General features: G+C 37.5%; 1 protein-coding gene across 4 annotated transcripts in view; it reads right to left on the reverse strand.

Moving 5' to 3' along the window:
* The window catches only part of PLEKHH2 (pleckstrin homology, MyTH4 and FERM domain containing H2), a 121,193-nt gene that overhangs the window by 60,054 nt on the left and 37,080 nt on the right, over nt 1-24,059 (reverse strand). For all 4 annotated transcript variants that reach the window (XM_072635736.1, XM_072635735.1, XM_072635733.1 and 1 more), the window contains 6 exons: nt 17,527-17,676; nt 14,490-14,573; nt 13,740-13,821; nt 8,013-8,198; nt 6,099-7,093; nt 1,523-1,598 (listed from right to left, as the gene is read on the reverse strand). In XM_072635736.1, coding sequence (XP_072491837.1) covers nt 1,523-1,598; nt 6,099-7,093; nt 8,013-8,198; nt 13,740-13,821; nt 14,490-14,573; nt 17,527-17,676 — 1,573 coding nt within the window. The remainder of the gene's footprint in view (nt 1-1,522; nt 1,599-6,098; nt 7,094-8,012; nt 8,199-13,739; nt 13,822-14,489; nt 14,574-17,526; nt 17,677-24,059) is intronic.

Here is a 24,059-nt window from a genome sequence, read left to right on the forward strand (position 1 = left end):
TTTTCACGAGGCTCTTTTTCAGAAGACTAGAACCCTATCTCATCCCACTTGGGACTTCCTTAACTGCTGGAAACTTCCCCTTACATTGTACCTAAATTGCCTCTTTTTTAACTTCTAGCCACCAATTCAACTTTCACTTTCTGGGGACCAAGAGACCAAGATGAATCCTTTTCTACAAGGCAGGCCTTGAAGACAGCCCTCATGTCATCTCTTCTCAAAGCTAACCATCCCTGATTGCTTCATATGGCATGAACTCAAAGCCCTTTACCAGGATGGTAGATCTCCTCTGCATGCTTTCAGCTTATCAATGTCTTTTCTAAAATGACACATCTAAAACTAAACACAATATTACAAATGTGGTCAGACCAGACCACGAGTGTTGTATGATTATAACTTTCCTAAATCCTGGACACTATGCCCTTTTAAATGAGGTCTAGAGTGTTGAGCCTGGAATCAAGAAGACATCTTCCTGAGTGTAAATCTTCTCTCTGGGGATTAGTTCTTATGTAAAGTGCAAATAATCATACCTGTCATGCCTACCTGAAAGACAGCACACCTATACAGGTATGACTATAACTTACAGGGGCAGCTAAGTGCCACAATAGATAGAGCGCTGTGAGTTCACTCATCTCTGTGAGTTCAAATCTGGCTTCATACACTTACTAGATATGTGACCCTGGACAAGTCACTTGACCCTGTTTGCCTCAGTTTTCTCATCTATAAAATGAGCTAGAAAAGGAAATGGCAAACCTCCAAGAAAACCCCAAATGGAGTCACAAAGAGACAGACAAGACTGAAAACAACTGAACCACAAAAGATAACACTAACTTTTTTAGCTGCCATATTACACTATGAAGTAATTTTGAGTTTGCAGTTTACTAAAATTCTCAGATTTTTTTCAAACAGTTGTCCAACTATGCCTCCTCAGGCTGTCCTTGGGATTTTCTTTCAACCCAGGCTTAGGACTCTACATTTATCCCCAATAAGTTTCATCTTACTTGATTCAGCTCAGTGTTCCGGCTTGTCAAGATTCTTTTGAAATTTCTGTCACCTAATGTATTAACTAACCCTCCCTGTTTTATTTCCTCTGTACATATGATAATGTATACCTTTATTTGAGTCTTTAATAAAAATGTTAAACAGCACAGAGTAACTCCACTGGAGCTACCCTGCTACATTCACATGGAACCATTAATGCAAACTCTTTGGGTACAACCAAGCCAGTCATTCAAACTGCTTGAATCCTCCTAATTAAATTAACCTGTAACTCATACATCATCTCCATATTTTTCACATTTACAGCAGGAAAGACAACAAATTAGGGTGAATCTTGTGTTGGAATTCAGTACACCGCTTTAAATCGGAAATGATTAATTTTAGCATGCACTTTAAAAAAGGCAATAATTCAAGATAATTTTCTGGAAGTGCCCTTCTGTTGTTTATTCAAGTAGCAGTGCTTTATCTTAGATAACCCCCAATGCCCCAGGAAATCACACAAGGCATACAAAACAAAATCACTTACTTTTATTAATAGTATCTGTACTGCAGACTTCAGACATTCGAATGCCTGATTTGGCCACAGCATAAATTCTGCTTTCCTGGTTTAAAGACAGAGGTTTGAATTAGGTTTGATGTTCAAACTTCCCTTAATTTATCATTCTGTGATATTATTGCAATACTATTGTCAATGCTTAATAAAATACACTATTTTGAGGGGTACATATGAAAGCATTTTTCATTTGTCAGTTATTTAATGAATATTGCATTATATTCATTTTCTGATTTCTGATTAATATTTTGAGACAGAAAAACTTAGAGAAAGCATTTATAATTACGAATCTTCCTAGAATCTCTACAACCCTCCTCATAAGATAAAAAGAAAAAGAAATTAAAGTGCATATGACGTGAAGTGAAGAGTTAGAGGCAAAGAATAATCAGGGGGCTATTTCAATCAGTCAATTAACAAGCATTTACCATGTCAATCAACACATATTTATTAAGTGCCTACTATGTGCCAAGCAGTGTGGCAGGAGACAGGCTGAGGATGCAAATAAAACCAAAGATAGTTCCTGCCTTCAAGGAGCTTACAATCTAACGGATGAAGACAACACACAAAAGAAAGCTGACAAGAGGTGGGGGAGGTACCAAACTTAGGGGCATGATGGAGAGGTCCAAAAACAGTGTTGCTAGAAAATGGGGAGGAGACTATACTGAGCCCCCTCCTTAAGTGGAGGCCCAGGAGCTCATGACCTCTTGTCAGAGGGGCAGAGAGTACTGATGAGATATTAGTACCCAGGCAGATTCAGTCTTTCAGGATAATGTGATTTCCCAATGATGTGTGTGTGTTCATCCTTCGTTGCCAAAGAAGACCATGCCATCAGAGAAATGATGACATGACTTGCACTTGACTTTGTTTTGAGTGAGGGAGGGCTGTGCAGGTCACCAGCCTCACTTCTCCTCCAGAGCCATCTGAATCCAGTGACCAGATATTCATCAGGATGACTGAAGATGACCCAGAATGAGGCAATTGGGGTTAAGTGACTTGCCCAAGGTCACATAGGTAGTGTCAAGTGTCTAAGGCGAGATCCTTCTGACTCCTACACTGGTGCTCTATCCACTGCACCACGTAGCTGCCCCTCCCAATTATGAATTTCCTAGGTAAATGGTGAGGTCCACAGACACCCAAAAGCAGTATAACTGGTAGGGAATGGGGAGAAGCTCATGTTTAATCCCTTCCTTAAATGTGATATGTCCTGAGGGTACAAAGACAAAAAAGTTTCCATTCGACTATGGTATACTACATATATGTGTGTATATTTTTGTATCTGGCTCTATATATGTAGATACAGACATGTACAAAGAGAAGGTAACAAACTTGGGATGGGAAGACACGAGTATCTGGAAGGACTAGCAAAGACTTCATGAAGAAGGTGGCATATGAGTTGACTTTTTAAGGAAACTTGGGATTCCAAGAGGCAGAGATATGGAGAAAGAGCATCTCAGCCATAGATGCCCCATCCAGTACAAAGACATGGAGAAAGATGAAATATTGACTCTCAGAGACCACAAGGCAGCCCACAAGGCTAGAACCTTAGAATGCAGAAGGGGAATCAGTTTAATATGACCAGAGGGATAGGAATGGGTGAGATTGTAAGGATCTTTAAATACCAAGAGATTTGTTATTCTTTGTTTCTTTTCAAGTAAAAGGTAGGGGAGGGGGGTGGGGAGGCAAACTAAAGATCTGATTTAAGATTTGCAACAAAAAAAAAAAATGTACAGAGTCCAGAGTAGGGTGGATACCTGGGATAATATGAAGATGCTTTGTGTTGCAATGAGGATGAAGAAAAAGTTAGAAAGAGTGAGGCAGAAGTTAAAGGAGAAAAAGTCCTGAGTTTGATGTCAGATGAGATGAGTTTTAATCTTGGCAGACTTAGTTTCCTAGTGATGGAGGCTCCAAGATTCCTCCCAGTTCTAAATCTATGCTCTTAGTCTAAAGGTAAGTTGGTATTTTCATTTTGCTTTCCTTCTCTTATAGAAAACCCCATTCTCAAAACTTAGGCGGCTAAGAGGTACTTGAAAAGCAGAATTACTTCTCCAGGGTCAAGTAGATTTATAGAAAGAAGAGTAAGGTGATGGGTAATAAGGAAATAGGAGTAAAAACAACAGTTCAACACAATGAATTCTGGTCTCATCTCACTTCATGGGAAAGTATACATAGTTACAAGGGCCAGAACCATGGAGGGACATTGTCTAGCAGAGAGATAACTGGAATCTTAGTGTCACATTCAAACACATTTCCCTGTGCCATCTGGCATTTAATACTATATTGTAGGGGGATTCATGGTGGTCTGGATGGAAAATACATTGAAATTAAAGGCTCAATTCAAAACAAGAGTGGATGACCTTCTCTGTCTCTATGAATATATTTTATTTGTACTAAGGAAATGATGTTCTTTTAAAGAACTTAAAAATGAATTCAGCCCCTAATTTATCTAAACATCTAAGAAAGTCCTCCTACAGCTAAGATATCATTTATAGGGTTGATTTTAGTGAAAGTATTGCATAGTACTTAATGTGTTCCCAATGAGTAATCAGAAGAAATTGAATTGGATCATATTTTTAAAATTCTCTTTAAAAAAAATGATACAAAGGTGCCCTCTGCTACAAAAGCCAACCTTTATCAGGGTTGGCAAATTCCTTCTACCAGCACAGAATAGCAAATATTTTTTTAATGTATAAAGTTGCCTAGCGGTAATGAGTGTGACTTGGTCAGAGTCACCTAACCCCTATATGTCAGAGATGGGACTTGAACCCAGATTATCCCAACTTTAAGACCAGTTCATCATCTTCTGCATCAGAGGGTAACCTGGGGTCTGTGGACTTGATCTGCAGATAGATATCAGGGTAGGGGGAGTCTATGAACTTGAATGGAAAAACATTACATTTTTATTTTCACACACTAAAATTTGGCATTTCTTTCTATTATGAATGAAAAAAACCAACCTTATTCTGAGAAGGGGTCCATAGATATCACCAGATTATCAAAGGGGTCCAAGATATGAAAAAGATCCTAGGTCTATGCCAAACTGCTTCTAAGCTCATCTTCTATAATACCCAATATTCTCCCAGTAAAGCTATATGGCTACAAATCATGGGATACCATGAATTCAGAAGAATCATAATTCCCAATGAGTCCAAGGAAAATGGAAACCTGCATAGTAGGTTTAAATAGATTGAGCAAATTACCAATGGGACAGTTAGGTGGCATCAAGAAGACTTATTCTCATGAGTTCAAATCTGGTCTCAAACTCTTACAAGTTATGCAATCCTGGGCGGCTGAACCCTGCTTGCCTCAGTTTCTCATCTATAAAATGAATGGGGGAAGGCTATGGCAAACCACTCCAGTTTCTTTGCCAAGAAAACCCTAGATGGGATCATGAAGAGTCAGATCACTATTGAACACCACCACCACAGATATAACAACATATTATCAATGATGACTTCTTCCATGAAAGGGGACATCACCATAAAGTCGGCATAAAGAATATGGATGAATGGAAAAGGAAGTGAATTGATCCCATAGCAAGAGCAAAGGATGGGCCCAAGCCCAAGCAACAAGATCCTCCAGTGCCTTGGATAGATTCTCTAGGACTACTCGTTGGGAACACATCAAGTACCATACAATACTTTCATTTGGAGAAAGACATGGACACAAATTATAGTTCCTTCCCCTCTGTCGATTATATCCAATTTATCCTGTCTATATAGACAGATAGTTTGTACATAGCTGTTTACATCTCATCGTCCCTTTGACAGCAGGATTATTTTTGCCTCTCTTTTTATCCCCAGCACTTAGCACAGTGGCTGGCATGCTGTAGGCACGTTATTATTTATTAAATTTATTGACTGACTGACAGGAATCTCCAAGATAAGATTACAATCTGTATTGGTGGAGGAAAATACCTACAGTGATATAGGTATTATAAGAGATATAAATTTTACATTTATGATATAGATGTAGAATAGATTACTAATAATGATGGGTATCTATAAATAGAAAAATACCTAGAGATAGATATCTATGAGTAGACAAAGATATCTATAGATGGATAATATGTATGAAATTATTAATCTATTATATAGATTATATATCTATAAATTTATCATCTATAAAAGATGATGGATATTTTCATAGAACTATTGCATAGAGATAGAGGATAGGGTTATTTATCATAGATAGATCATATTGAACATGGATTGCCAAATCAGATTAGTTGCCATCTTGGGAAGGGAGAAAGAAAAAAATTTGGAACTCAAAATCTTATAAAAGTGAATGCTGAAAACTTAAAAAAAAAGAAAGAGCATAGATTTATCTAAATATCTACAGTATTGTAATTCAAAACTTACCAAACAGCATCAGGTACTCAGGCACTATATTCTAACTTCCTACTACGTGAAGTTTCAGAAATGCCAGAACAAATGAAGTTTTAAGAAAAGACAGGAAAACAAATAAAATTAAAGTTGACAATCAGACTAACTTAATACACCTGAGAAGGAAAGGGTCCTGTGGGGGGAGGCACTCAGAGGGTAATAATTACCCAGGAAGGAAACCGATGAAGTGGAGGAGTTGGAGGTTTGCTTCCAGCTGTCTTCTTTGCAGCTGAATCACATATTTCTGAATCTTCTGAACAAGGTGCTTCGAGAGAGTCATAGGAAAACACTCCTTCATCATAACCAACATCCATATTTTCTACGATCTCTGTGCTGTCTCCATCGACTAGATCAATGTCTGTTTCCTGGGGCTTGAGGGGTCGGATCATGCTTATAGCATTTCGGTTTCTGCCAAACATTCGATCAGAGCTTAACTGGGGCTGACTCAAGTGTCTTTTAGCCAAAGCAACACTTATACTGAAAACATTAGGAATCCTTAACTTTGCTGGGGACAGATTTGAGGAAGGATGAAATGGCATTGAATGCTGATGTCCTTCCGGGGGCAGCAGGCTAGGATTTTTGGGTGCTAAAGCTGGGGTTAAAATGGGACTTGGGGTGTTGGCTTCACTAGATGAAGATGAATAGTCCAGTATCTGGCACTGAAATTTCTTCTTCAGTTCATCTGAAAAACCATCTTTCCCTATTGCACTCCATGATTCACAATTTCCTTTTCCACTTGTACTGTTCTGAGCCTTCCATTGTGCTTCCAGTTGCCAGGAATATAACTTCTTGTGCTCTGTTCTCCTAATGCCAAAGCTCTCTTCCTCAAACAAAGAACTACTGTCATCAGATGCTGTCAAATACATTTCACTTTCCATTCTGCTGTACCTGGTACTCTCCTCTGAAGTATGACTAGAAAAAGTAGAGTCACACCTGCATTTCGACCTTTCTTTACTTTCGTCTTCCTCATCAGAACTCCAATCACTTACTGTGACACAGGAATTCTTTGATGTATCTTTGCTGCCATCTACACCTTGCAGGGTATAACTTGCTTCTGTTACCCCATTCTGTTCCAGGCTACAGGCGTTTTGCTGCAAAGACCTCTGACCTTTGTTGTGTTCTTGTAGTTGGCTACCAAGGGAAGTTTCTGGGATGTCCATTTCTAGAAAAGAAAACATCAACTTGGCAAGATGCTTTAAATAAACTTGTCTATTTGTAAATTTTCTTATATATTCCTCAATAACTAGCAATTTGGTACAAATATAGTCACTCTAAATTAAACTTAGTTATTCTTTTTTACACAAGCCTGTAAATTATGACTGTGAGAGAGAGCAAAAAGTTAAGTTTCCACAGCGTTACTAGTTGATGAAGTCACTGAGAATAAGTCAGATAATAAGAAACTAGCAGACTGCAGGTGGACTCAACCAATCAGGAGACAGAGAGTGGCCTTCAGAAAATTACAAAGTCCTTGATAAAGAGGACCAAATCTACAACTAGCATAAATTAGTCAGGGAAAAGGTCTAGAATAACCTTGAGAAGGCTTTTCTTCACTGTGCTTGCTTAATGAACCTCATGTATACAAGCAGACATACCCCACATAAAATTATCCCTCCATTTTCTGATCATGGATCCTATGCTGAAGCATGTTTGGGAGGAGGGAATCACAACAAGGGTGGTTACGTAATGGGCATGTAGAGAAGATGGTGACCTAATGGAGAACGGACCAATCTGTCTCCTGATGAGAAGATCTGTACTGAATTAATAGTATAAGAATGCTTTCACTTCTGTATCTAGTACTCCCTACTCCTGAAAAGAGAATTGGTGTCTGCTTTGGCCAAAGGGTTCAATTTTTCTGAACTCTGCCGTAATAAATTTTCCTTGATACCTTTTTGTGTGACAAACTTGTTTCTAACATGACATTTAAACAAATCATCACCTCCAATCCCATGGAAGAACTGCCAGAGGCAGTAGTATTGGAAAGAATAAGGCTCAAAAGAAAACTTCCAGACAGAAGATAAGCTAGTGAGAAATTCAAAATACATGCCTAAGTTTAAAAGTAAACAGCACTAGGCGGTAAATACCTTCTACATGATTTTCTTCTGGGAACTCAGGTTCTTTAGATGATATCTTGCTTACTTCTTCTGGTTTAGTTACTTGCTGAGGACTTTTTGCTCTAGATAAAAAGCATCCAAAAGTCAAACTGCTTAGGCGTTGCCCTTCTGAAGGCTTTGGTGGGGAGGCGGTGGATAGTTTCTTCCCTTGAACTTCTGCAATAAAATAATTGAGAATTACCATATGTCTAATGGACTGCACATGAGTCCAAGGCATACAAATATTTGGATAACTTTCTTCACTATGCAAGAAAAAAGTCAAAATTTCATTCTTTATCCCAGAAGATTCCTTTATGTCAAATACCACCTACGAATCATATAGCCTATAAGAAAATGCTATATTTTTAAATTGTCATATATTCACAACGTGTTTTTTGAAAGTTTAGAGGTAGAGAATGTGACCCCTTTATAAAATATTAGCCCTGACATAAAAGTAGATTAGAATCTGCCAGTATAAGCTGCAACCATATAGGAATGTTAGGCCCAGCAAACTATAAGTGGAACCTGCTTATTCAATAAGGCTAGCATCTGAGGGTAGATGAGCAAGGGCTAAGAGAGTCATCGATATCTTGTTTGCCAAGGTCATGTGATAAGAACAGGATTGAAAGTAGAAGAAAAATCTTCTACTAAAGTCCTAACCCAATGCGCCTCATTGTACCGAGGTAACCCCAGATTCTCAAAGTTATGCCAATAAAGTGCAAATTCTAGCAAGCCCTACTAAGCTAAAAAGATGTTGAGTGTACGCGGTGAGATGGATGGTTTCTTGTCCAAGACCCAGCCTAGCTCAACTGAAGAAGACCCATCAGCAAGTTAAATGTATGCTGGTTTATTCTTACACTCTTAGAAACTGACATGCCAAAGAGAAGTTATGAGCTCTATTAGTGGAGGAAACCAACAAAACCACAGATACTTGAAGTACCAAAATATCGTGAAAAAAATATCGTAGGGTACACAGGAAGACACTATGTTTTGAATTTCTAAATCCTGTGAAGAAGGCAGACGAAGCAGGCTGGTTTATTCTGTCCATGAAGACAGATGCTCTAAGACAGGCAAGAGAACAAGATAAGCTTTCTCCAGTTGGACTTCGAGTTAGAAATATCCTGCTTTAAATCCTGCATCAAGCATTTAGTTACGTAATTCTGGACAAGTCACTGACCCCTTTTCTCTTTGCCTCAATCCTCATCTCTAAACTGAAAGGAATGGTCTCTGTGAACTTAAGGGTCCCCTAAATCTATGATTTTATGATTAGGAAAGTACCTAATTATGAGCTTGACTCAGCAATAAAGGCAGGCAATGCAGTACAGTTTGCTAGGCACTTAAACTACTTTTCCACCTTGTCCCCGTAAGGGCAGCTCCCTTTTATGGGCTGTCTTCCCCCACTAGAATGAACTGCTCCTTGAGGGCAGGAATTGATTTATTTTAATTTGTTTCCTAGTACTTAGGATAGTATCAGACCCATAATAAGTGCTTAACAAATGTTCTATTTATCTGTCAGTCTTAATAAGAAAAGTTTCCAATTAATTTATATCTTTGTTCTGCGAGAACCCCCAGAAGTCTGATTAACTTAAATGTACACTGACAATAACGTAAGGTAGTCAAGATGGTACCACAAGGCATTTAGATATTTTCATTGTGATTATTCATTTAAATCATCAAAAGATTACAGATTTAGAGCTGGAAAGGATCTTCTATGTCACCTAGCCCAACTCCTCATTTTATAGTTATGGAAACTGAGGCAAAGAAAGATCAAGGGACTTGGCCAAAGTCACACAGGTAGTAAGTGCCAGGGTCATAATGTGAACTTGCACTCTTGCTCTAAAATCCAAGACCCTTTCCACTGCTCCACATGCCTCCATAGAGAGAGTTCTTAAGCGCGCGCACACACACACACATATGTGAATGCGTATTGCAACAAAGACTATAGCTTTTGTTTTAAAAAGCACAATATTGACTGGATCAGGAGTTTTATCTTGTCTTGCTTGTGTTTAGGAGGGGATATCTTTGGTAGAATATTGCATGTACTATCAGCTGTGGTCAGTGTATTGATTGATTTTGCTCAAATGTTTTTTCTTTATTTCTTTTTCACTCCATTATAGGGGATAGTTTGCTGGGTAGGTGAGGGGGGAAGAGATATATTTAGAAATAAATGTAATATGTAAAAATGATATTAAAAAGAAAATTAAAAAAAGAAAGTTATTGAGACTGAAAAAAGATATACGGTTGTATAATACCTGCATTTTATACTTGCATTACAAGTTGCATTTTAAGAAGGAAACAAAGGACTGAATTAATGAATATTCTTATAAAATAAGTTAATGTTTTTAAAGGAAGGGTACTTAGACCAAGATAGTCTAAGATTTTAATAGATACTAATGTTACCTGGTGGATAACTACCAGAAATGGAAATAAAACATCTTAGAAAGATATAATGAGCATTTAAGAGGCATCTCTATCAAATTTAATGTATTTTAATAATACTCAATGGCACATTCACCCCTTAAAATTTAATCCTGGAATCTTAGGACAAATATTGGATCAAATGCTTTCCATTATGTAGGTAGAATGTGTGTGTGTGTACACACATAAATATACATATACATACATATCTGTGTACATGGATGTGTATGTGTATATGTATGTACCTTCCAATCTGCTCCTCACACTAAAACTTATATATCCAAATCAGTGATTTGCTCAGTTACCCGTATATCCTTTATTAACGGTTCTGTATGTTTTCACTTTGTGTCATCATGTCTGAAGCCAAACTCAACATTTTACTTCGTCCTTCCTGACTTTCCTTTTTCTGTCAATGAAATTAGCATCATCTCAGTCACCCAAGTTAGAAAATTCTGAGTCATTTTTGACTTCTGTCTTTCTCTCACCCCCACATTCCTTCTTCTTTTCTCCATTTCCACCTTTCCTGAACTACTGCAATAGCTTGTAATTGGTATCCTTATCTAGTTTCTGCCCTCCTCCAATACATCCTACACACTGTTGTCAGTTTAAGTTTCTCACAGTGGAACTCTCATTATATTATACCTTACTCAAAAACCTTTAGTGGCTACTCATTAATTACTGAATAAAGCATAAATTCCTCCATCTGGCATTCAAGGTCATCCATAATTTGTACCCAACAAAGGGCACCCTATCTTCTCATTCTTTGAACCCCACATGGTATCTAGCTCAGTACAGTCATTTATTCATTAGACAAATGTTCACTAAGTACTAGGTGGCAAAACATCTTGCTAGATACTGAAAAACAATGAAAAAATGAAATAATTCTGGCACTCAAGGAATCCACATTCTGTTGTACATATAACAGTGAGATACGACATATACGCAAGTAAATAAAATATATGAATGACTACAAGTTCATCTCATGGAAGAAACTGCTAATAATTGGGTGTATTAGGAAAGGTATCATTTAAAAGAGGAGAGCTTTGAAGAAAGCTAAAGATTCCACAAGGCAGAACTTATTTCTGAAGAGTGTGTTCCAGACATGGTGGTGGTGGACATGTGTAGAAAAGGTACAAAGGAAGGACTTGGGGGAAAACTAAGAAGCCAGTATGACTGGAAGAGAATAGATAAAGGGAAGCAACCTGAAATAAGGTGGCAAAGGTAAGTGAAAGCTAAATTGTATATGGAGAGGGAAAGGAGAGGAGGTAACAGGGTGATGACAGGTTGAAGATTTTATATACATACATAATGTGACATATATATATATATATATGGAGAAGGAAAGAGAGAGAGAGAGAGGAGAGAGAGAAAGAGTGCTGGATTTAAGGTCAGGAAGATAGGGGTTCAAATCCAGTCCTCAGATACTTTCTAGCTGTATTATGACCTTAGGCACAATATTTCCACTGATTCAAACTCAGTTTCCTCATCTGTAAAATGTGGATGAAAATTGTTTCTGTTGTGAGAATCAAATGAGATAACATAAGATGCTTTTCAAACCTTAAAACACTATGTAAATACTAGCTACTATATAAATCCTAGTTTTTAATTTTAGAATCAATGGCAAACCACTGAGGATTTTTAGAGGAATATGGTCAAACCTGTGTTTTATGAAGAGCTAATTCACAGCTGAGGAAAGAACAGTTTTGAGAGAGGAGAAAATGGAGGCAGGAATAGTCTGTCAACTAAGTGGACAGAATTATTTGAGTTCAAATCCAGACTCAGACACTTACTAGCTGTGTGACCCTAGACAAGTCACTTAACCCCGTTTGCCTCAGCTTCTTATCTGTAAAATGAGGTGCAGAAGGAAATGGCAAACCACTCCAGTATCTTTCCTAAGGAAACTTGAAAGGGATCCTGAAGAGAAAGACATGACTGAAAACGACAGAACAACAACAAAACACTTGTTATGTACTAGTCACTGTGCTTGGGATATATAAGATAGGGCCAGCCCTCAAGGAGGGGCAGGGGAGATGGAGAGATGACACATAAAAGGGAGTTGAAAAGCAGGAGAGTAGAGGAAAGTACCCATAGAAGGGTATGGTATTACTACATGTTATAAAAGCAGGATAGTCAGGACTTGGCAACTGGTTGGGTATGGGAGAGGAAAGACTCAAGGATGTCTTCGAGGTGGCAAATCTGGTTTACTAGAAAGATAATGTTGTCGCCAACAAGTTTGGGTAGGGGCAGAAGAAAGATGCATTTTGGGAGAAATATAATGAGTTTTGTTTCAGACATATTCAATTTGGGAGACCTATGGAATATCGATGTGAAGGTTTTCTAAGTAATATGGGACTAGAGTTGAGGAGAAATATTAGAGGTAGATGTAGAGATCTGGGAGTCTTCTACCTAGAGACTATCTCTAGATCAGGGGTGGGGAACTGGCCCTCTAGGTCCTCAAGTGTGGCCATTTGGATTCACTCAAGCCACACTTGAGGACCTAGAAAGTCATATGTGGCTTCGGGGTCACATGTAGCTTCAAGACCTCAGGTTCCTCACCCCTGTGACCCACGAGAGATAATAATTTATGAAGGGAGAGAATATACAGATAGAGTGCTCAAGATAAGGCCTTGAGATACACACATTAACTAGATGGATGGAAGGAAAGAAAAGAGGAGGAGAAGGAGGAGGATGAGGAAGATGAACAAGCAAAGGAGCCTGAGGAATGGTCAAGAAAAGTAGGAGGAAAGCTGAGAGAGGAACATCACGGAGGTCAAGGGAAGATGGGTAAATACTGGTTATGTTTAATGGACTGTAGTAGTAGAATTGATTGATGGTAGTAAATCTTCATCCCTCCTTAGTGATGGATTTGATTTTAAGAAACAGCCAAAACTCACGTAGAGGCAAGTCTGGTATATAAGGCAAGTACTCAAGCAGGATAATATAATTATTCCAAAATTATTCCATCCAAAAATGAGCTGTCACTATAAAGAAACAAAAGCAATTTTCTCATATGGCTCACAATTCCATAAGAGACAATTCCATAAGAGAATCTCTAAAAGTGTTTAGAGTCAGTGGTGGCATCTTTGGAGACTGGGGAGAGTCTCTCTAAGCAACTACATTGAAGAGCAATATTCAGTTTGATGCATGAGTTCAGGTTCATTTAAAAAAAAAACCTGATTCTCATATTTTATAATCACATTTTATTCAGTATTCATTGTGTCCAAAAAGTGCCTAAGAATGACAACACATACCCGCTTACACCCAAACGCAACTACCTTACTTTAAAAAAAAATCACATACCTTGCAGTTTTGTCTGTATTGTTCTGATTTCTTCTGTTTGGCTTTGGTTGATCAAACGAAGGTTCTGATTCTCCAATTCCAGCTAGAAGCACACAGTGTAATTCAGTTCTAATTGGTTAACATTTCTAAAATGAACTTGTAGATTATCATACTTAGATAACATAGGTACCTCATTATTCTCAGCCTAGATCTAAGCAAAGGCAAAAAATGAAGGTCAAGCAATTTATCAGATGAAATTGATCAACACAGACTGTCAACTTAGAAAATTATGGTCTCAAATTCTTTCTTTTTTTCCCTCAAAGCAGATTTACCTCAGTGATCCAGATAATTGCCCTAACCCTCCATTTGATTGTACCTCTATGAACATGGGCATTTTAAAATTACTCTAAATAGTACTTAAAGGATTTTTACCACTTAATTTATCATATAAAGCTAAACATTTTCTGATATTCAGATGTGTAAAACATCAATATCATATTATATAGTTACAAGTTCTAAAATTTGTCTAAATTTTATTTATAATTAACTCATTAGGACTCTGACATTTCCAATGACAACCTGTCATACATATGTTCGATACTATTATTTTTTCTTAATTCAAGAAAAACCAATGAAATTTAGTTTCTCCTTCACAAATTTACCAAAAGACAGCAGCACCACCAACTGACCAGAATTTTACATTTCATACAGAATAGTCCCATTTTTCTGTGACTTATCTCTTTGAAAGAAGCAAAAATGAAAGCTAAATACCTCTTGCAGTTTAACTGTCACCCATTCTTTAATCTTGGCTGCTTTTTCTTCTATTATTCTGGCTTCTTGTATTCTGATTTGTTTCTGAAATCACATTAGCAATTCATCAATGAGATGAAAACACAAACATTCCAATCTAGGAAGTGATAGAAAGAATTAGACTGAGGAGCCTTGGCTTTGGATTTCCAATTCTGACACTACTCAGCTAACAGACTCTGGATGAGTCATCTGACCTCTCAAAGTCTGCGTTTCTTAAATGGGGATAAAAAATGGGAATAATATTTGCACTACCTACCATCACAGGATTATTGTGGGAGAACATAAATCACAAAATGTGAATTTTGTATCACAAGCCATTTTACTTTGAGCCTCTCCTTATTGGTAGTAGAGCAATTATATATTACTGTTTATTAGGAAGGCACTTTTTTGGAGAATGTTAATAACATACTCACAATAATTTCTGATAGATTGACTTGCAAAATGTTTTTTATCAGTCATCTTAACCAATTCCCTTTTGTCTTGTGTATGTGTATATATATATATATATATGTATGCATATATCTACTTTTATATACATACATATATAAATATATAAAATACACATACATGTTCATAAATATGTGTGATATAGATCGATGGATACATGCATGTGAATATATGAATATGGTATATATCGATCTATATCATAAATATGTTCATATATATAAGAATATGTGTTCATATATGCATGTAGATGTGATATAGATGGATATGAATACACATGTATATATGTATGTAATGAGGGTGATGTGGAGAATTTTTCTGATCTGCTAGACAGAGACAGTCCCCATTGGATGGACTGGGTTCTGGTTCCTTTATGTAGGACCTGTTCTGATCCTTTCCTGAAGGACCTTGTTGAAAGGATACAGCAGTTCCTAACTGGTCACAAGTGATGGATGATGGTATCAAAGATGATTGATCATAGACCAGCAGAGGGCTTGGGGGGGAGAGGGTGGGGATTTCTCTCCTTTCCGCTTCCCCAGCAGCAATGGCAGCAGAGAGCGTAGCTGGCCAGAGAAAAAGCATTAGCCTCAAGTCTGGGGCTTTAAATGGGTAAGTAGGTTCTAGAAGGCTTGAAACATCTAGCAGTCAACTAAAGACCAAAGGCTACAAATCCAGAGAATGATTCAGCATCTCATTGCATCCAGACAGGGATGAAACATACAAACACATATGTATATATGTGTCTCTCTCTTCTGTCTGTCCTCCTTTTCTTTAGGGGTGTGTGTGTGCGCGTGCATGTGTGCGTGTGTGTGTGCGCGTGCATGTGTGCGTGTGTGTGTATATGTGCGTGCATGTGTGTGTTAGATCTGGAAGAAAAGATTCAAGAGAGGAAGAACTAAGAAATATTAAGGACTAGATCCTATATTTCTGAACAAAGGAGTAGGATGGGCTTTCAGACTTCTTCTGCAAGCTTTCTTCTTCGTTTATTATTTTAACTCTCAGCATGTTTCCCTGAAGTGCTTAGTAGTAAAACTTTCACAACACAAGTGAGGATTATATGATGTTTTAGGACGCAGGGCAGGAGAAGAAAATTCTTGGGTCCTCTCCTACAGGCAAAGCTAGGAAGCTTAGGAAACCCATAGAAGGGGGACAGGAAGTGGAATTGAGCCAAGGTCTGGGGTTTTCTGGTAAAAGAAAAATGGGAGTATGTATCACCACAAAAGCTAAAAACAAAACGAAATGAAACAAAATCCTGAATGTCAAGTCTATTTTCAAACTAATCCCTTCACTGCCTCCATATTGCCAGGAAAGGCAAAAAGGGAGAAGAGATAGTCAGGAAATAAAAACATATATGACTATTTCTAGATACAATGCAGACTACTCTCACCACAAAATTCAGAAATGAAACCACCATATTTGAAACAAAAGTAGACCATTTTGAAAGTTCCTTAAAGAAAGACCAGTTTTGAGAGATATTTAAAAAGTAATATAGAAAATGAGCAACTTTATTCTTATAAGTAGTAAAATTTTAAAGTGAGCACACTGAAAAAAATTAACATTCAAATGATATCAATCTTTAATATGATTTTCTTTAAATGCAGACACTAGCAAACACAACCAGTATTGGCATAACAGATGTTCACTACAAATATAAGTAATGAAGAACATATTCTGTAACCTTTCCAATTTCTTAATGGATCACAGATTTAAAGATGGAAGGGATCTCAGAGGATGGAGCCATAAGGCCATAGCTATAGAGCAGGCCCACACAACATACAGCCTGTGGGCGACTTATGGCCAGCAGGCATGCCAAAGAATTTCAGGCAGCCCATGAAAAATATAGAGGATAGTTTCCTCTATATTTTTCAAGGGCAGCCCAAAATCCTTTGGTGTGCTCTAAGTGGCCTGTGGGCCACAGGTTGTATGGACCTACCATAGAGCAATAAGGCTGGAAGGGACAAGAGGTCATCTAATACACGCCCCATCCCCCACCCCCCAACCCCACACACTATGTTTTCTGATGGGACCCAGAGAAGGTAAAGGGACTTACCCAAGGGACTCACATAGGTAGTAAATGGCAGAGAATCCAGGTTCTCTGAATACAAATCCCTCATTCTTTACAAAATGTTTCCATGAAGTAGCACTTTTAGTACAATAAATTAGAAGCGAAAAATCTAAAACAAAGGTTTGTTTCAGAAACAAACATTTCTATTCAAAAAGTCTGTAATAATAAATATTTCTTCTTTAAAAGAATTTTCTTCTTTTGGAAAAAAAACACAATCAGAAACCCCAAAACTTATGAAGCTTCTCTGAATTCAATGTGTGCTTGGTATTATTTTGAGGCTGTCCCACACTTAAAGAAAAGAAAATCCCATTAAAAAATTTTTTTAAACCATATTTACTAAACTTTCAAACCCATCATTTCTAACCCCAGTTTTCTCACCAGCATGTAAAAAGGCACACAGGTTTCTTCTTTCTCGTTTTTGGTGACTGTGAATAAAGAAATTCATTCATGCATACTGGGCATTTGGATGATAGAATTCTGATTGCTAACCTGTTCTTCAAGTTGGAGTTCCAAGTTCTGTATGATATCATCCTTTTCCTGGAGTAGAATCTCCAGATCTTGACACTTTTTATATAATCTGGTCTCAGCTTCACTCGTTTGAATATTAGCTGCTTTTAATTTCTCCTCCATAGCCTGTACCTAATTAAGGTAAAACATGAAAGATTTTACTTGAACTCAACACCCGTATATATGATTACAACAAAGGTCACTACTGTATTACACTTTTAATCTTTCTCTGACATGGAAATGGTTAATAACAACAACAGTAATAATACTGATAAAGGCTAGCATTCCTATAGTGCTTTAAAGTTTACAAAGCACTTTACTTATGATAACTCACTGGATCCTCAAAAGATCCCTATGAGACAGGGATTATTATTATTATATCATCCCTATTTTACAGCTGAAAGAAACTGAGGCACATAGAGGGTAAATGACTTGCCCAGAGGGTAAATGACTTTAGCCACACGGCTAAATAAATGTCTGTGGTGGGACAGGAACACAGGTCTTCTTGATTCCAAGTTCTATACTCTATCCACTGTGCCACCTAACTGATTTGCAAAAAGATACATGACCTCTCTATGGATACAAATCACAACTGTCCTACACTTTTTCATCTATGATTCTTACCCATACCCTTTCATAAATCCTCTACAGAAGATGGATTCAGTGTACTGGAGGACCTTCCTCTGGTTCTTTTTGCATTTTAAAGGATACCAATAAAGCACTTAGGATCTCTCTGCCTCTCCATGACTGGCCTATGTCCCTTTTTCAGTCATATATAAAGGTATAGTCATAAAGAAAAAACAACTTGGTGAGCTTCTACATACTTAACTTTAGTACTAAAATCTTTACAAAATGAGATTATTTTGGCAATATCTAAGAACATATCTTGCTATCTTAAATATTCCTAGTAGATTTCTGTCTTACAGAATTTGCATGACTATCATGGCACTGAAAATACATATAACTTTCCCCCTCAACCTTCTGGAAAGACAAAAATGATGTTTCCCGAGAATTGTCCTAATTCATTCATCATTTTAAAGGATAAAAATAGAAAACAGAAAAAAATAAAAAAAATAGTTCAGGGGAATGACAAGATTGAGACTGGGTGAATCAGCAAAATAAGTGGCTAGATCTGTTCAACAGGAAGTAGATTATATAAACAAAATAGAGGAAATAAAAAGAAAGAAGTTAAAAAGCCAAACATGAAAGAAACATAAGGTAAAAAAGAAGGAGATGAGTGCCAACATCAAAGTACAGTTTTGCCCTTAGTGAAGGCATCATTAAAGATTGTGGATTCCATCTAGATTTTCCCCCCAGTGTCCTCTCTGGTTACATCAAGTAGCTGGGAGAGCCATGTATCTATTTGCTTCCAATTGGTGCCTGTCCACATTGTGTGATCATCTATGCCCTCCTTCACCTAACTTGTGATTTTCATGGGAATAGATGATTCCCAATGAGAAAATTCTGTTTACCAATGACTTAGAGTCTCTGGGCGCTACCTGAAGGGCTGAGAACTTAAGTAATGTGCCCAGATTCATACAGCCAAGACATTAGTTGAATTCCACAAGCATGTATTAAGCACTTACTATATGTGGGGGCAATCATTCTGCAAGTAATATTAAAATTAAAATGTTACTATTTCTATCCTTTTGTTTCTCACTTCCTTCTCAGCATTTCTAAGATAATAAATTTCATCTTCCTCTGACACCAAATAATAAAAGCCTTGGGAAGTGGGAAAAGGAAATGGAGAAAGCTTTCAAATGCCATAAATGATCTCAAAAGAATATGGATGAGAAACTGATGAATATAAGAGAGAAAACTAAAATAAAGAGGAAAGAATTCCTCTTAGATTTTTATCTACAAAGTGATATGGGAATATGACTTTTGAAATTTAGGGGACTGAAATGTAGAGAGGGGAAAAAATATAAAATACCCTGGGGAAAGAGAGAGACGTGGTAGAGAGTGAAAGCAAAGAATCTCAAATAAGGTACTAAAACATTACTTGTGGAAAATAAAATGAACGAATCCCTACTCAAGGCTCAAAAATGTTTGGCAATGGGCTTCCTGATGCTTACACAAGACAGGGGACTCAGGTTATTTTAGCTTTACAGCATGAATGCCACCTTTCATCCATGGGCTCTCTGCAAATGAGAATTCATCTCAGAAGCCAAGGGAAAAGGTTCTTTCCTAATGCCTACCCATAAGGTTTATAACTTTCACAATAAAAGAATAAATAAAAAGAAAAGGAAATAAAAAAACAGAAAAGAGAAGAATATATTCCAATAGTGATACCCTTAAGATTTCAACCGTTTATCCTGGGTTTGGACCTACAAGACCCCTTGAAAATCATTTTGTCCAGTCCCTTCACTGTCCAGATAAGAAATCCAAAGTGTAGCGAGATAAAGCAATTTGCCAAACACCACAAAAGTAAATGGAAGAACTATGGTCTGAAACCAGGTTTTTAGATTCATATTCAAAGCTTTCTACACTATGTCTCAATGTCCGTGTTGTGAGTTCAGTGACACTAAAGTCACCACTTTTAGTAGCTACTTTCTGCCAATGTGACTTAAGGCAATGGGAGATGCACCACAGTCTTCTCTCAGCCCTATGAAAATCAAAGTAATGTCTAAGATGACATAGCCAGCCCCATTCAGGGCATTCTCTAGCTATGGAGGTGAAGCAAGAAGAACTCACTCAAAGCCTTAAGGATTAATGGTAGCAGAAAAACCTGAACTAAATAGGATAGAATCAAGCCTAATACTTGACCTGACATCCAGAGAAATCTAGTTTCCATGTAAAATTACCCAGTCTGTGACACTGGGAGACTTGCCTTTAGGAGTAACCACTCCAGATACACAAATTGCCATTCAGAGGGTTTTGTTTTAAATACTGGGGATAAGAATAAATTGGGAATTCCAACTCTTGATAAGTTGGTTATGAAGGATGAGGTTTTTGTCCCAGATAAGGCTACAAATGAAGTCTTCATGCATATTTTTCAGGCCAGACCAAAGCCTTAAGAAACATAAACAATCTTTCATACCATTGCCTGGAGCAAAGAAAATCCCCTACAAGGGTGGCTCTCACTTTCTCATGAAGAAGAGGAAGAAAGAACTCATGAGCTACAGATTATCAGGCCTGCCTCTCACAGAACTCTATACCATTCCATGTTCCAAAAAGTCTGGATATCAGGGCATTCTGAGAAACGGGGGCAGGGGGAAATGGCATTTTTGGATATGCTGTCAGAATTACAATGAGCAAAGAAAACTCAGTTCAATTTATTTTTGCTTGGCCTGAATGGCATAGTTATCTAAACAATTCAGAGCTTGTATGAAGTAAAATCACAGACAAAGCTAGACTGGATGTTAAATCAATTCCCAGTCACCCACACATGAAAGAGCCACAGAGCAGGGAGTAGAAGTCCTTTGCCTCCTGGTGGCCTCTCCTCTTCTACTGCTAGCTTATGTAATGATTGCATCTATCCTTTCAGTCAATCGATTAACAAGCTACTTAAATGCCCAATCATGCCGGGTACTGAGCTCTCAACATATGCCTCTGCTGCTTAGCTGATCCTGGAACACCTCGTTGCCACCCCCTCAATCTACAGTGTTCCTAGAGTTTTTGCAAGCAGGCTTCAAGGCCTACCATGATCCACTTTCCCTCTGCAAGCTGTACTAATGAAGGAAACAGTGGATTGCCCACTTTTTAACTACCCATAGCCCTACTCTCCTTATAGATTAATGTGCATAATCAAAAATTCACTATATTTTTGGGACAAATGGTGATAAGGTATACCCTATGTGCAAACTGCAAAAATATGAATATAAAGACTTAGGATTATCCCAACGTGTAAACTGCATTTAATAGAGTTTTCAATTCTAGATTATTTTCTATTTATTTAAGATTAACTGAAAACTCATTACTCATTCCAATCACATTTTGATCACTATTTTGTTGTTTTGGTTTTTTTTGAAAATTACTCTAGAATTTATGCAAAGAGAAGGCCAGGGTACTTCTTAGTTAGAGGATAAAGGAATCAAGTATTATAAAAAACAGTTTTCCATAAATTGGGAAAAAGCAGAATATGTTTAAGTAATATGGTATTCTGGGTCATAGAGCTCTTAAACTCTTATTGTATATCATGAATGACTATAGGAAGGGAAAGGTGAAGCTGAGATAAAAGGAAAAAGAAAAACTGAATGGAAAAAGAAAAAGGAGAGGGGGAAAGTAGCCCCAGACAAGCTCTTGTTGGCTGACAGGAAGGAGGAGGTCCAAAGCAATAAGGATGCCCAAGGTGTAGCTGGGATGTGAGTAGCACTGAAATAATGATAATGAAAAAGGGTCACCCTCTTTTGGTTGGGTTTGCTAGGATTTGCCTAGGATTAATCTTGCCTGGTATCAGATCAACCAAAGGACATGTGGTCTATCCCTAGGAAGCTTAGGGTGCTTCCAGGGCTTCAGCCCACCCTAGTTTCTCATTCCATCCTCTGTGTCTCTCTTAACCCTCCTGTTAATGATGGTGAAGAGCAGTCCTGCATGGTGATAATGACTGGCCTTCTCACTGTTTCCTGAACACATACTTCACTTTGCTCACATTATTTGCTGTATCTGGAGTGTTTGGCATCTGCTGAAATCCTTCCAATGCCTGAAGACTTAGTACAAAGGCCACCTCCTCCATGAAGCCTTTTCTGATCCCTCTGGGAGAGGGAGGAAGGTCCCTTGACCCTTTGGTTTGTATATCTATTGGAACTTAAGTTCCTGGAGAACAAGCCCTAGTTTTTGCCTTTCTTTGTATCACTCTCTGGCACATAGTAGGCACTTAATACATGCTGTACTGACTGATTGCTTTGCAAACGTTAAAATTACGTAAATGTATTGCCATCATTTTTATTTGCATTGTTATCCTAATTACAAATTCCTGAAGTGGAGGGCATTTCTTATGCATTTTTGGAGTTCCTTTAGCTCCCAGGGCAGAGATTTGTACATAGAACTTAATAAATGTTTATTGAAATTGAAACGTGAAAATCTCACTGGTAAAACAGATGATCTTCTATACCTAAAAAACCTTAACAGAGAGCTTGGAGAGAGGGTGCTTATTAATAAACATGGGGAAAACATGAAAAGCCAGAATGGAGCCAAACCAGTTCTAGCTATTCACTGTTTTAAGCCCTGAAACATTCCTACATTGTTCATAAAAATAAAGTTGTTCAAATTTCAGATGTGGTTCACTGAGAAAGGACAAGATGAATTTGAGTAACAGATAGGCCACAGTCCCATGGGCACTGTTAAAAATACAGCAAACTGTTCAGTTACTATAAATCATTAACATTTATTCAGTGCTGCAAAGGCCAATAACCTGAAACAGCTCATACTTGAGAACGGATTCATTCTTTGTTTGTATTTCCTGTTAGCTTTAAAATTCCATGTAGGGCAATGAAGGAAAAGAATCCCTGCTAACTTTGCTTATTCAAATGTTGTTTGAAGAGAACTGTGGATTTTGATTAGTTATAGCAAAGAAGTTTTTCAATCCCAGACATACCTTTAAAAAAAAAGTTTTCATTAGAGCTGTGTATCTGAAAGTCCAGTCCAAGTGAGTTGTTACTCAGGAATGAAGCACAAGGAATTTGAGACTGGATTACAGAGAAAAACTTTAAGTTTGACACATAAAAGCTTAGCTTTAGCTAAGAAGTTCTCACTGAATGAACATCTTAAGGGAAGAGGGGGCAGGCAGGTTTTAATTATTGAAGCCATCAGTTTCCCTTAGTGTTAGGGATGCCTTTCAGTAAAATCCACTGAAGAACAGGGGGAAAATTGAGGTAGGTGAGCAAAAAAAAAATCACTTAATTTAATCTTCTTATGCTTTACAGAAAGAAGCTATCATGAGTTACATTTTAAATTAAAAACATGGAACAAAATTTCTTAAATTAACCTGATTTTTTAAAAAAGTCTTTTGACTTCTACAGTAGTAATAGGAAAGAAGGATGAGAAAAGAATTAAGAAGCAGGGAAAGAATGAGGAAAAGACAGACAGAGAAAAATAGGGAGCAAAAACAATAAAAATTGGGATAGGACAACTGGAGTTTTTCCCCTGGGACACTAAATGTTTAAGGCACAAAAAATGTTTAATAGATTTTTGATAGCTTTTTTACATTGCTTAGATTCCCCCAGCTCTCTCTCCCCTGCCTCTCAAAGTTCCATAACTTAGAAACACTTTTAAAAAAGGCAAGAAAAAAATTCATCAGAATTGGTCAATACGTTGAAAATATCTGACGTTATAGACAATGTTTCACCCCCCACCTCTGGGTGACTGTAGAGATGTCTTTTTCATATCTGTGCTATAGAGCCAATTGTGTTTTCTGTAATTTTAAGACACACAAACATAAAAAGATTATTTTAAAAGACCGTACCATTTTAAATTTTCTCTTTTCATCAGCGTGGGAATAAGTGTAGCACCTACTTAGTAAGGATAATTAAGCTATTAAGTTACCAGATGCTAGGCTTCAGCCTGTAGCAGCTTGA

This window comes from Notamacropus eugenii, chromosome 1 (genome assembly GCF_028372415.1).
Source record: "Notamacropus eugenii isolate mMacEug1 chromosome 1, mMacEug1.pri_v2, whole genome shotgun sequence".
Taxonomy (NCBI): Eukaryota; Metazoa; Chordata; class Mammalia; order Diprotodontia; family Macropodidae; genus Notamacropus; species Notamacropus eugenii.